The sequence below is a fragment of the Rhipicephalus microplus genome, chromosome 1, assembly GCF_043290135.1.
Source record: "Rhipicephalus microplus isolate Deutch F79 chromosome 1, USDA_Rmic, whole genome shotgun sequence".
In the NCBI taxonomy this organism is placed as follows: Eukaryota; Metazoa; Arthropoda; class Arachnida; order Ixodida; family Ixodidae; genus Rhipicephalus; species Rhipicephalus microplus.
The window spans coordinates 260,982,366-260,995,603 of NC_134700.1; the positions used below are offsets into that span (position 1 = coordinate 260,982,366).

A 13,238-nucleotide genomic window follows, 5' to 3' on the forward strand; every position below is an offset into this window, starting at 1 on the left:
CCACTTATAGAATGACAACTCACCAACGTAGAGCAATGGGAGAAAGCAGGGTCCAGCTCTAAGCTGCACAGAAACAGCTGGCAGGCTGGGCTCCAACACTACCTGAGAACCACAAGCTCCCAGCCACACTATGATACATCCAGCCGGCCCATCAAAAGGCTGTCATTACAGACTAGAATAACATATTTTCACCACCACCACCACCAGAAACGCTAAAAGTGTCTTTGTTTTGGTCAGAAATGCTTCCCACTCAGTGCATTTCTGGCGAAACAAATAGCACGGACAACACGGAGAAGAACATAAAGGACATGGTGCGAAACAAAAATAAGTGCACACTCCACCCGCAGTACTGCAGAGTGCCTGCCATTCATCTGTACAAGAGAGTCATGCTTGGTAGTTTCCACTGTAACTATAAATACTTTTTCACTGCTGATGCCACTGATTGATATGTGAGGTTTAACGTCTCAAAACAACCATATGATTATGAGAGACGCCGTAGTGGAGGGCTCCGGAAATTTCGACCACCAGGGGTTCTTTAACGTGCACCCAATTCTGAGCACAGAGGCCTACAGCATTTCCGCCTCCATCGGAAATGCAGCGACCGCAGCTGAGATTCCATTCCACGAAATACCAGACAGCAGCCAAGTACCTTAGCCCCTATACCTACGTGGCGGGGCTTCACTGCTGATGTAAATGCTAGGCACGTTATGAATTAAAAGTTCGCTGTCCCCGGTTAAAATGTTATGCTTTGCGGAGCAGTGAAGCCAGGAAGCCCAAGTGCCCAAAGCTACTAGCCCTAATTTGTACCTGTATAGAAAAGCCATCTACGAAAAATGTACGAGATGCGCTTGACGTTATGTAAATAAGCAATCGCGATTGCATCACGCATTTATACAATACTTCTGGGGGGTAGAACAGCAGCTAAGGGCGGAGTTTACAATTAGCCTTATGTTGTAGCCAACTTAATAGAGAATTCTCATATCTGGGAAAAGAGAAGGAAACCACAGACTCACACAGGCGGAAGGTGATTGAGCTATGAGCTCTGCCAACACTGTTCCCAGCCACAGCAGTATATTTGGCTTCATCTTCAGGTGTGGGCTTTTCATCCTTAAACACCATTCCCCATAGCCTTTGTTCTCTATAGCCGAAGAAAACACAGCACATTATCACCATTTGGTTTACTGAATAATGTTTATCAATTAATCAAACACGACTCAAAATGCACCTCGCACCCATCACTAAAATGTATTTTCACCTATTTGAGCTCTTTATATTTCAATTCAAAGATCAGTAAAGTCATCAGTAATGTTAATTCATGAAATTCTATAAAGCATGGAAGTATCCAGAAAACATTCATAGGAAATTAATGTTTCAGTAAGCCAGCTAGATTTTTCAGGTGATGACTGACATGTATGTCACAATAACTTTTATATGTGTGAGAGCACATTTTAGCTCATCAGTGAAGGCAAGCAACAGTAATGTAATACAGTCTCTTCCTGATATATCAAACTCTGATCAACGTAAACAAATATTCACTTATAGATGCGTGCTTCATTAGGAGCCTGTTTTTGGCTGCAGCTTCCCAGATTTCGAGCTGAGCAACTTTTGATGCTGTACTTTACTACATTACGAGGTTTTTTGCATGGGTTAATTATTATCGGGAAATATAAAAACCGTAGATGAAAGAACAATATTTCAAATCTATCCAAGTGCGATAGCATGTTTTTATGGCAGCGATTTTCCAATAATCATAATATTGCCGGAAAGGTACAGCCAGTGCTCTAAAAGCACCAGCAGCTCTTGATCAACAGAGAGCAAAAAAACAACAATAAAGTATAATTATTTAAAGCTCAACATACAAGGAAACTAACGAGTGATTTCGTTAAAACTACTGAGTTTAGCCAGCTCAAAGGCCAGCGAATTTTAGTTAAAGGGTACAAAATCTGTTGTACATGACCCAATAACAATCCAGTACAATTACATGTTTAATTTTGGTGTTTTGATAAAAAATAATGTTGCTTTGATAATTAATCTCCCTCCTGGCAACGAAACTTTTTTTTTTATTTTCGATGTGCGAAACTTTGATAACATATACCAAAGCTTATGCCGGAGATTTGTTGTTCATTAGGAACTGTACACGCTGACTCGCCATGCGCAGTTGTGATGCTAATGCTACTAAAGTTTGCTGCGAGATGAAAACACTGTTTTTGCTCGATATACTACGTGTCTACGGTATTTCCAAGACGCGAACTCGCAAAAAGGTTTTTTCGACGTAGAGAATGAAATAGTTGCGGACAGAACGCTACGAAGTCCTTCTACGGTGTCTGATGAAAACGACAAGAGATTATATCTCCGTCACTCATGAGTGACTGTGGCTTCCATCAAAATATGACTATGCGGATAATCAAAGAAGAGCATGAGATTCGAAGTGACGATTTTAACGTGTGCGTGAATGAGCAATATTGATGAGTCGAAATGGAATACTTAGAAGCGAACCACATAAACACTAAATATTATATGAAAATAATAATGAAGAAACAATTATTTTATGTCTGACGTGATTTCCACATCCTTACCCACAGGAATTTTCAGCATAAAATCTCTTTTTGAGCTTCTTTAAATGATATCCACAAGAATATATTGAGTTACTGGTCTCTTTATTACAGCTCCAAGTTAAAAGCTCTCAGATAGAATTTCGAAATGCTCGTTTCGGTTTCAACGCTGATTTATGGTAAGTCTAAATGAATACCGGTTATAGTTATGGTGCATAAAAGTAAGGCTCAGAATGTTTCTTACATTGCTTTCGGCTAGCCGCTGAATGACCACGTTTGTTAGTGGGCATTTATTACGTGATTGAAAACCACAACAGATGAGCCTGACTTTCATCTCTGAAAAAGGCAGAAGAAAGTGAACCAGCGCTACGGTCATGTGGCGCTCAAGCTAATGTCAAAAACATTTCTCATGATAGCACCGACCGAATAGAACATGTAAAATTTTAAAGTTTTGTGACGCGCACTTGGTTGGAGTACCAGCCCGGCCTTTCGATGCAGTCTTCCACCGAGAGAACGGAAGCAACCGCGAAAGTCAAAAGTCCGAAAAGAGAAATGACCGGCGCACGCATAGCGTAACGCGTATGGCAATGTCCTCCCTACGTTTCGCTGCTTGGGAAATCGCCTCGCGTCACGAAAGATTGGTGGCGTTCGATTCCAGTTGAGCCGTTGGCGTGCCGTGTTGCCCTCCGCGTCACTGGTGCAGTCAGCAGGGGCCCGGTGCCGCACGCTTACAGTCCGGCACGGCGCGCGGCAACGTTGTCGATGCACGTTCAAGGGAATGCCGCCACACGTCACGACATGGTCAACACGAAGCCGACGGCGATGAGAGAAAGCAGCGACGTACACAGCACTGAGCTCCCTAGGGGCGTCGCGCTGCCGTGCAGCTGCAAGTCTGCAGAGGTGAGAACAGAAAAAATATATGATGAAGAGCCGAAGGACTTAAGGCACAGTGCGAGAGTATATAGCAAGAATTACCTACAGACGATGCCACAGAGGTGTAAAGCGCGTTTCCTTCGTACAATAGCCCGTTCTAATAAGACCTAACTTCAACAGCAACATTACAAGTATCGACGTAAGAGCGGAGAAATAAATTGGTATTAGCGCCCACAAGTTGTTCATTAGCACTTGATGTTCAATAACCTATCACGACATATTCATATTGCTATATAAAAGGGCATGCCTGCTTTCTCCGAAGCGCTAAGGGCACATCTATGAAAGGCGCAGCGAGAACGTGGAAAAATTGTGCATTCGTACAAATCGAGGAAGTTGGTTAGATGTATGTTTTACTACGAGTGCGCGAGTACGCAAAGCGATGCGAGGCCAACTCACCAAGAATGCTGGCTTACAACAGGTCTATTGCTGTTAACCACATACACATAGCAAATGCACACGCATTTGTGAAACAACATAATTTGCCGACGCACTTAGTTTAAATAATTGGTCGACTTTCCGTCATATATTTGGTCAATGATGATAAACAGTCCACCACGAGTGAGTGTTCGGTGTGCCTCTCGCTTTGCTATTACTTGGTTTTTATTTTCCCGCTGCGAGTTCCCAAAAGAGTGCATGGCACCAAGCGAATGCAACTTACCTCCAATTTTCACAACAGCGGGTGTGTAAGACGGCCTTTGGTCTCTTGAAGCCTCAGACAGATCCTGGGGTTTTGTCGTCACCACAGCTGCATGAAAGATGAGAAGCGCACATAACGTTTTCTTGTGCTTGTCATCCTAGCAGAATTCTTCTAAATTATTTCTCGAATGCGTACAGGTGAAGCTTCTGCAAATTATTGCTTAGCATCTGTCTTCTAATATTCACAGTTAACTATTCACAAATGGTTAAAAAGTTGAAGCAAAAAGCGGACGCCTCTTCAGTTCAACATAAAAGAGTGCATATAGAAAAAATGTTTTATATGCACTTGTGCAATATTTGATATAGTGCAATATTCGATAACGAAAGGCTTCAAGTCCTCTGTATCGTAAAAGCTAAAAAGATAAGAAAAAATACATCGGCAAAGTCGCATTCCCACGTACTTCCTCAAGGAGCGTTTAAAAAGCTTCAATTGAAGATACTGCTTAGTTCTTTAGTGCGTAAACTCTTTCAAACAAAAACGTCATTCTACGCCTATTTCCAGATTGTAAAAAACATCATTCGTCATTTAAAAGATTTGCTCTATAACACGAATCATGGGGTGAGTAAAGTAAACAAAAATGCAAGATCCCGTTTCAGTTTTTGATCATCTTGCCAATTTACCCCAGCTTTATTTATTGATATTCTGCCGAGTAACGGCAACAAGTGGCATTAGATACAAATATATCGCAGCCATGTCGTAGAGTGGTAGAATAACAATATGTTCGTCGCTGTACGATCATTCTAGGAAATATTATAGAACTATCAATAATCAGAAGTGTTGATAATACTCATAAAATGACATTCTTTATAAGGACTTGTAACAACCTGCATATTTAAATAAAGAAGACATGCGTGGATACAAACTTTTTATCACACAGTTGACATAGAACACCTCGTCATGATACCCAGTAACACTACAGTCAGGATTGCCCAAGAGTTTGGCAAAAGCAATAACAACAACAAAAACTCAAAGGGCAGTATAGGTTAGCTCGTTGCGTGCATTTTCATCACCTTCAACGATTACCAACAGACAATTAAGCCAAGTAAAGTATGCGGGAAGTTATCTTGCATCTTACGGTTTCTCCTTCACCAGAAATATGTCGGCACTCACGAGGCCATTAAGTGGATGAAAAAATAACCAGCCGTGAGCAGGACTTAATCATTCAGTTTCCAAAGTGTACTTCCGAGGCCATGTATATCTTTTAGACTGCTGATATAAGTGCGATACTTCTTTTCAGAAAATGCACTAACTCGTCCAGCAATGCATTCTCGTAAGACTTACCAGCTTATAACTTTGGAAGGATAGCAGTTTCTAAGCAATTTTGTTTACTTTGATAGCTTAAAAAAACTGTTGCTCTAGTTTTAAACAGTGTGCGTCTTCTATTGAACTGGCGTTATCTACTTACTGGGTGCATGAAAAGACAACTTTAATTCCGAATGCGTGCTGGTTCTTGCACATTTTATGAATCCTTTTGATGTCAGCATTGTTTACTAAATGTATGATCATTTGCGCTGGCTAAACGCAGTGCTATACTCTAAACGAAATTATTAGGACGCAGGCTTAGCAGTGTGCGCCATGAATTGATTTAAAAAGTGCATTCACTGATTGATTGATCGATTTTAAAAGCGCTTCAAATAATGTTAAAAATAAGAAATTTTACAAATCTAGCTGCTTTATACGAATGCATACGCCCAAGTCGATATTTGAACTGCGGCGCTCCTAATTTTAAAAGCTGTACAAAGCAAACCCAGAGCGCGTTTAGTTTGCACTTCCAACTGTGAAAGAAGTTCGCAACTGGCCTTAATGGCTCTGCACTAATGAGAGTGTTCGGAGACACTCACCCCGATCGCTGGGCCTTGTCAGGGAGTTTCGCAATTGGCCGTTGCGCAATTTTTCCGATTTCGCTCGAAATGCCTCGGGCGAATGTGACGTGGATGACGAGCTGGCTGGAATCTCTGCACCATTCAAAGAAAAGCAAGGGCTTCCTGTCAAGAAAGGCCGCTCGGCCAATGAACCCACTCTTCCCTACCGCTGAATATCCCAGGTCGTAAAACTCTTTACAATTACGGATAGCTGATTGACTTATTTATTATGTAATCCACAAACGGCAATACTGCTATGCACACCAGATCCTACTGAAGCAGAGAGTTAACGTTACTTAAAGAAAGTGTGCTAATCCTGCTACACGGGTCAATTGAAGTGCACTTTGAGGGGCCACTTTACCACTAGTGTTATTCATACGCTGTTACACGGGAACGTTTAGTGGCGCTCGCTACAAAGCACACTTGCCACTGATTGCGCTCGCCACACTCACTTCACCACGATGGAGTGTCTAATACCGGTGTCACACTGCTACTTTTGGTCGGGGTCGAGTATGATCCGGTTCAAATTTCGTGATCTTGATTGGCTCCTTTACGCGAGCTGCCAAAGCCACAGCCAATCACAGTTGAGAAATTCGATCCCAACGAGGCTTAATCGCGATCAGCAGTACAACGTGTGACACAGGTATTAGCCTGGGTATCAGTGACTCGAGAATAAATAGTCATTATCTGAAGTGGAGTCCACCACGTTTTCAAAGTGTCCTTTTCGTTATTGGAAATGTTGTTATGCATTGAAACATGCTATACAACAAGAAAGCCACTATGTTAGGCTCGCTCTCAGGCAGATTACATACGCGACCACCACAGGCATGCACAGCGCATGCCGTGCAATAACTGAAGCCACTGCATTTGTGCATAATGTTTATAATAAGGACTGCTTATAACTGTGACACAATACTACAAAAGGAAGGTTTTCTCAAGCAAAAAATATCTGCTCCGCTACTAAATACTCATCGTTATTACCATCATTGTTTAAAGTACACTTCCCTGTCTCGTGTAGCAGGCCGCTTCCATAGGGCTGTGGGGTGTTGAGTGCACTAGCTGATAATGACACAAAGCTTGTCAGCGTGACTGGGGCATAAATATTTTGAAGAAACTGAAGCTTGGGCGCGTTTTTAAGGATTCATTAAGAAAGTAATATCAGTACGCAGGTGATAACCAAAAAAAGAGTGGCTTTGATTTTACTTATCCTGTACACTTTGCTTAATATAAAGCCCCGCAGCGGTGGTCTAGTCACTAAGCTACTCGGCTGCTGACCCGCAGGTCGCGGGCTCGAATCCCGGCTGCGGCGGCTGCATTTCCTATGGAGGCGGAAATGTTGTAGGCACGTGTGCTCAGTTTGGGTGCACGTTAAGGAACCCCACGTGGTTGAAATTTCCGGAGCCCTCCACTACGGCGTCTCTCATAATCATATGAGTGTTTTGGGACGTTAAACCAAACAGATAAATCAATCCTTAATAGATAAGTGCAGTTAGTACCTTTCTAAGAAATGTAACTATTGGAAGAGCTAAGCAAAAATGCGGGGGAGAGGCATATGTCATAAGGTCATCACAGCACTGACTACGAATCACCGTCTTCTGCAGTCGGAAATATTCATAGCAAAATAACAAAGTTCACAGAACTTTTTCGTATTCACTGCCAAGACATTGCCTGATATGTTGCATATAACATTTGTGGCTAACTGCAGTGGCTAGTCAAACTGTTTAGTTCTGGTCTAGTTGCGGTAAGACATAAAAAAAAAACCAGAACACCAACTATCCACTTCGACTTTGCCGGAAATGTTTGCCCAGACGAGTAACAACCGGTCTCCCATGTAGATAGTTCTCCTTCAGTGAGACGGATTGGTTGGATTTTCCTGGCAAAATGCTGCGAAAGAATGGCGTTGCGTATGGTGGCTTGGCTTACGTAAGGACACCAGTGACGAGACAATGTGGCCTCAAAGCACGAGTCGGTTGCGAAACTGGAACCGTTAGTTGGCTAACACAGTAGCGATGAAAGGGTTGGGAGCGTGTTGTCCTCGTTTTCTTTCTCGATTACACTGTGGTCCCATATGCGCAGTAGTATCTATGCTGGAAACAGTTGTATACGCGTATATGTACATACTAAAACCTCTTTATGATGTGTGTACCTATGTGCACTACCTGAGGATCGCAAAAAGAATATTGGAAACAGCGGCAACAATATTTCTGTATTTCGTACTTTTTCTTTTTCTGCTCTGCCACTGCTAGATTTCTACAACGCACATTTAGCTCGACGCCGAGGCACAGAGGTTAGTGTAATTGACTACTGACCCGATTGGCACGTGCCTGAAATCGTCCGCAATGGTCGAGTACTGTGCAATTTCAGGGCGCGATACAGAACCCCCGGTGGTCAGCTATTTGAAGTCACTCACATCAGCGTCTCTCATACCCCGAGTCACTTTGTGACGATAAAACCCATAAACCAATGAACGGCCTGTTGTTTTCAAAGTATTGTTTAGCGAACAAAATTTACCAAGCTATACAACTCAACAAAATTGTGACCTTGTTTTCCGATTCGCTGCAATTTTCTGGTGTTAGGACTGCAGACTACAGTTTTGTTGTGCACTGTTTTTTTTAAATATTACTATAAACATCAATGGAATATGAAGATAAACTGTACTTAGAAGGCATTTAGCTAGTTGCTTAGGATTCATCATGCGTACTTTCGTAGTGCGATTTCACACGGTTTTAATCCAGCCGATGGCATGCACAGTTAAGCATGTTGTAACGTAATATAACAAAAAGAACCTTCGGTAACTGTACTTCGCGTACACTTTCCGTGTCATCACAGACACAAAGAAAAACAAAGGTTATGCTCCCTGTCTTCTAAATACGAAATTTATACATTCAAAAGCTTACACCGACTAACTGCATTTTAGTAGTACATTGTAGCATGTCAGCATGCTTATACGCCGATAATAAACTCCCTGTATCTCTTTATTTTTAAATTTACTAACTAAGGGTTCAAAAGGCATTACACCTACAATGGGTCAGTAAAATGTCAATTTTAGTGAACATAGCTTTGAATGTTTTAATCTGAGGTGACATACCTTAAATGTTACAATTATAAATTCTGCGACACAATATAAACGCGCAACCATATAATCATTATCACATGCCTATTCGACGCAAAGACTAAAAAATAATTGAGAAAAGTGTATTTATCCCCTGATCTCACATCGACAATATCGCGAGAAACATTAGGTAAGCTGGAGATGTACTATTCCAATTCTTTTGCCAGACAAAGCTCGCCAACAAATTGAAAAAAAAAGAAAACCTTCTCCGTACAGAGAAGCCATCCCGGGGTTCCCGAAAAAAAAAATATTCAACGACGAGCGAAACCCTCGTGAATAGCCATGCGTTAAGTCCGGGTGGAGCAAGATATAAGGTCCTGCGGTTAGAAGGGATCCAGGAACGAAGGCAATTCATTTCCTCGAAGTACAAAGCAATAAATTAATAAAAAAATGTCCCCCACACACGCACTTACGACGCTAGTGTAAAGCAGCGCGTGCGTAAAAAGACATACAAATCGCAGGTTTTCGGCTTTGCGGGCAGTCGAGGCGCGGGCGAAGAAGGGAATTTAACGTTTTAATTACGGGAAAAGCACGAAATTCCTCTCCACAAATCCTTCTTTCGCGATGGCAAGTCACCCCCTACCCTTTCCCCTCCCCTCTCCCTCCTCCCATCTGCTCCCCAAACAGTGTGCTGTAGGGAACGACCCTCTGAGGCTGCGTGTTATGAATAGGCACGGAGAGTACTAAGGAGTGGACGGTGAAGAGGGTAGTCTCGAAAATGGCCGGAGAGGCAAAAAAAAAAAGCACGTATTGAGCGAGACGTAAAATACAAACGCCTCCTTTGATTTTTTTTTGTTTTTTTGGGAACAGGAACAGATGAAAATAAAAAGTGGGTAATACAAAACGCTTTTTATTCGTAATTCGCAGATGATTCGTTTTCTCTCCCCCTCTCATTTGGTATGAAAAACCCCAAGTACAGTACAGCATGGCTCATTTGTACTTATTTTCCTGACAGTTCCCGTTCTTTAAGCACAGATGTCATTTTCATTGGGGTGTTTTCCTGCTACGCACTAGACCTTTACGAAAGAGCTGAAAAGTTATCGAACGCACGTGCATGAGGCTACGGTAACATGCGCAGCACAACCCACAATACAGGCTCACTCGCGCATGCACACATGGACATGAAAGGTAAGATTGTCATAAACCATTATGTATGCACCACTTGCACATACACACGCCAGCCTTCGCGCGAACGAACTTAAACACACGCAGACACTCGCGCGTGAGTGTGTACTGGCTTACATATATGGGTACACCCACAGTGCCAATAATCGAGTAGTCATAAAAAGCTTTGTTAGAACTTGAAATGAACGCTAACAAAAGAGAGGAGTGCAGTGGGAGCTTAAAAAAAACACTTCGCTTCTGCTTTTAAGCACGGAAAATTGAGAGCTAACGTGAATACTGCCGTGGTTCAGGGCCTCGCCAGACCTAAGAAAAATGCGCTTTTAGGAAGGACGTGATGAACGCGTTCGATTATGCTGTCGGAATGGGCCACCCTGCCTCTTCCTTCGCTTCTCATTTCGTGTTCATAGGCAGGCCTTTATTCCTGGCACCGTGCCGGTCCTCGCTCGGCATGAGCTGCTCTCTGAGCGGACCCCGTACCGGTGGCCGAGAAACAAAGGAACGTTCTTAGCACCTTATTACCACTTCAACCTGGCAATTGAGAACCGGAAAAAAAAAAGAGCTCCCTCCATCACCTTGTGATGACAGTGCTACTCGACTGCTGTCGACGTCATACAAAAGCTCCTCGTTGAAATCAATTCATTCCGCCCAACATATCAGGGGTGAAATTCTATTCACGGTGAGCTTGTTTTTTTTTTTTAAAGCACTGCGTAAATTTTCTAAAGCTACGGCTACTGTTTTCAAATCCTTAAATTTCTGGCACTTGCTACTGGCTATAGGCTGTAAAAAAAAACTGTACACTAAAGCAAGCGTTTCAAACTATTCTTTTAAATATCATTTCTTCGATAACACCAAGTGGGGGTTTAGGAGCTCTTGAGAAATTGTGACCTCAACAAGGCTATGAGAGAGGTGTGTGCTAATCCGTGATTACAGTTTATCATAACTTAGAAATTTTGGCGCAACCTCGACTCACGCAGACACTCACACAAGCACACACACTTACACCAGAGCAACACACACGACACGCAGCGCTCTGGTGTATGTTGCCCTGGTGTAAGTGTGTGTGCTTGTGTGAGTGTCTGCGTGAGTCGAGGTTGCGCCAAAATTTCTAAGTTATGATGTATAACCAACTAGCCCAACAACAAGTTTTATTAAGCTACAGTTTATAGCTACCGTTCTTACAGCCCCTCTTTATATCACACCTGTGTGCCCTGTCCTGAGTTCACTCGCAACCTATACCACTGTTTTTAACTTACCCGACAAAGCGTATCAACCCGGATAACCTGATAAACCTACCTCTATCTCTGTTTTCTCTCGGTCACGCTGAGGACCCATTTTTTATGCGATAGCAATTATATAGACACTTTCGGCTGCATTTCGCCGCCAACGTCGGTGTCAACGTCATCGTCATTCGCCGTATATGTACACGTGCATATATGTATGAAAACGCAAGAAAAATAACATACTCCAGAAAAAGACTCCAGCGCGCGAAATCAAACGTCCGATCACTTGCTTGTGAGTGCGAGGTGTTAGCCACTGATCCAAGAAGAAGCAAATCATCAACGTTGGAATATATCTATCTATTACCGCTCGCGAAGGGCCTTAGAGTATATTGTTGCGTGAAGGCACAAGGGAAACTAGGCGTTTTAAAATATATTTACACAGCGCCAACGCGCAAGCCAAGATGGCGAACAAGAGAGAGCGCGCGCACACACAAAATCACCTCGTCTTCCTCAGCGCCTATCTCACTGTTTAAGTGGGGCATTGTCTCGTAACATAACCCCCGGGTGCTGAAGCACCGTCTCGGTGCTTTCTATTGTGTTGCCGAGTGGTAAAGCTTAAGGCGGGATACGTGGACAATGTCTGTAGACAGCGAAGCGGAGGCGGAGGAAGACTCGAGCGGGGCTATCTCGTATGTCACATCTGTCACCTGGCGCAATACGCGGTAGGGTCCCGAGTACCGGGAAAGCAGTTTTTCAGAAAGTCCGACGCGTCTAGTCGGAGTCCACAATAGCACAAGAGAACCTGGTGTAAAGGAAATTTGGCGGTGATGTGAGTCGTAACGATGCCGCTGGTGATCTTGCGATGCTAAAAGGCGCTGACGAGCAACTTCTCGTGCTTTGCGAGCCCTGGTGATAGCATCACGGGTGTATTCAGTCGTGAAGTCGACGGCTGTCGGAAAGATGGTGTCGAAAGGTAAAGTTGGATGACGGCCAAACACCAGATAGAAAGGTGAAAAACCAGCTGCATCATGGCGTGAAGAATTATAGGCAAACGTAACGAAGGGCAATGCAACGTCCCAGTCCTGGTGGTCGGACGATACGTACATAGCGAGCATATCAGTTAAAGTCCGGTTGAATCGTTCAGTGAGTCCGTTAGTTTGCGGGTGGTAAGCTGTCGTAAATTTATGTTTCGTCTCGCAGGAGCGAAGCAGGTCGTCGATAACTCGGGAAAGGAAATAGCGCCCACGATCTGTTAGGAGTTGGCGTGGGGCGCCATGGTGAAGTATGACGTCGTGCAGGAGAAAATCGGCAACGTCTGTGGCGCAGCTGGTTGGCAAAGCCCGCGTGATAGCGTACCGGGTTGTATGATCCGTCGCGACAGCTATCCACTTATTCCCCAAAGTGGATGCAGGGAAAGGGCCTAGGAGGTCAAGACCAAGTCGGAAGAAGGGATCAAAGGGAACGTCAAGTGGTTGAAGGAACCCGGCAGGACTCATAGAAGGTTTTTTGCGGCGTTGACACTGATCGCATGAGGCGACGTAGCTGCGGACCGAGCGATAAAGACTGGGCCAGTAAAATCGACGCTGTACGCGGTCATACGTCCGAGACAGTCCGAGGTGACCGGCAGTGGGAGCGTCATGAAGCTGGCCGATCACGCTCGCACGTAAGTGGGAAGGTACTACAAGGAGCAGTTCGTGTCCATCAGGGCGGACGTTGCAACGGTACAATGTGTCATCC

General features: G+C 43.7%; 1 protein-coding gene across 6 annotated transcripts in view; it reads right to left on the reverse strand.

Annotated features, from left to right (window-relative positions):
- The window catches only part of LOC142814721 (lachesin-like), a 194,705-nt gene that overhangs the window by 8,814 nt on the left and 172,653 nt on the right, over positions 1-13,238 (reverse strand). For 2 of the 6 annotated variants that reach the window (XR_012895039.1, XR_012895051.1), the window contains exons 7-10: positions 6,024-6,137; positions 4,144-4,230; positions 2,797-3,444; positions 1,014-1,138 (exon numbers count right to left, since the gene is read on the reverse strand). Coding sequence is in view for 1 of the 6 variants with exons in the window: in XM_075893949.1 (XP_075750064.1) it covers positions 3,344-3,444; positions 4,144-4,230; positions 6,024-6,137 (302 nt within the window). In the remaining 5 variants the exon portion in view is untranslated. Of the gene's footprint in view, positions 1-1,013; positions 3,445-4,143; positions 4,231-6,023; positions 6,138-13,238 lie in introns of those variants that run through there. The other 4 variants (XR_012895040.1, XR_012895042.1, XR_012895050.1 and 1 more) reach the window with 4 other exon arrangements.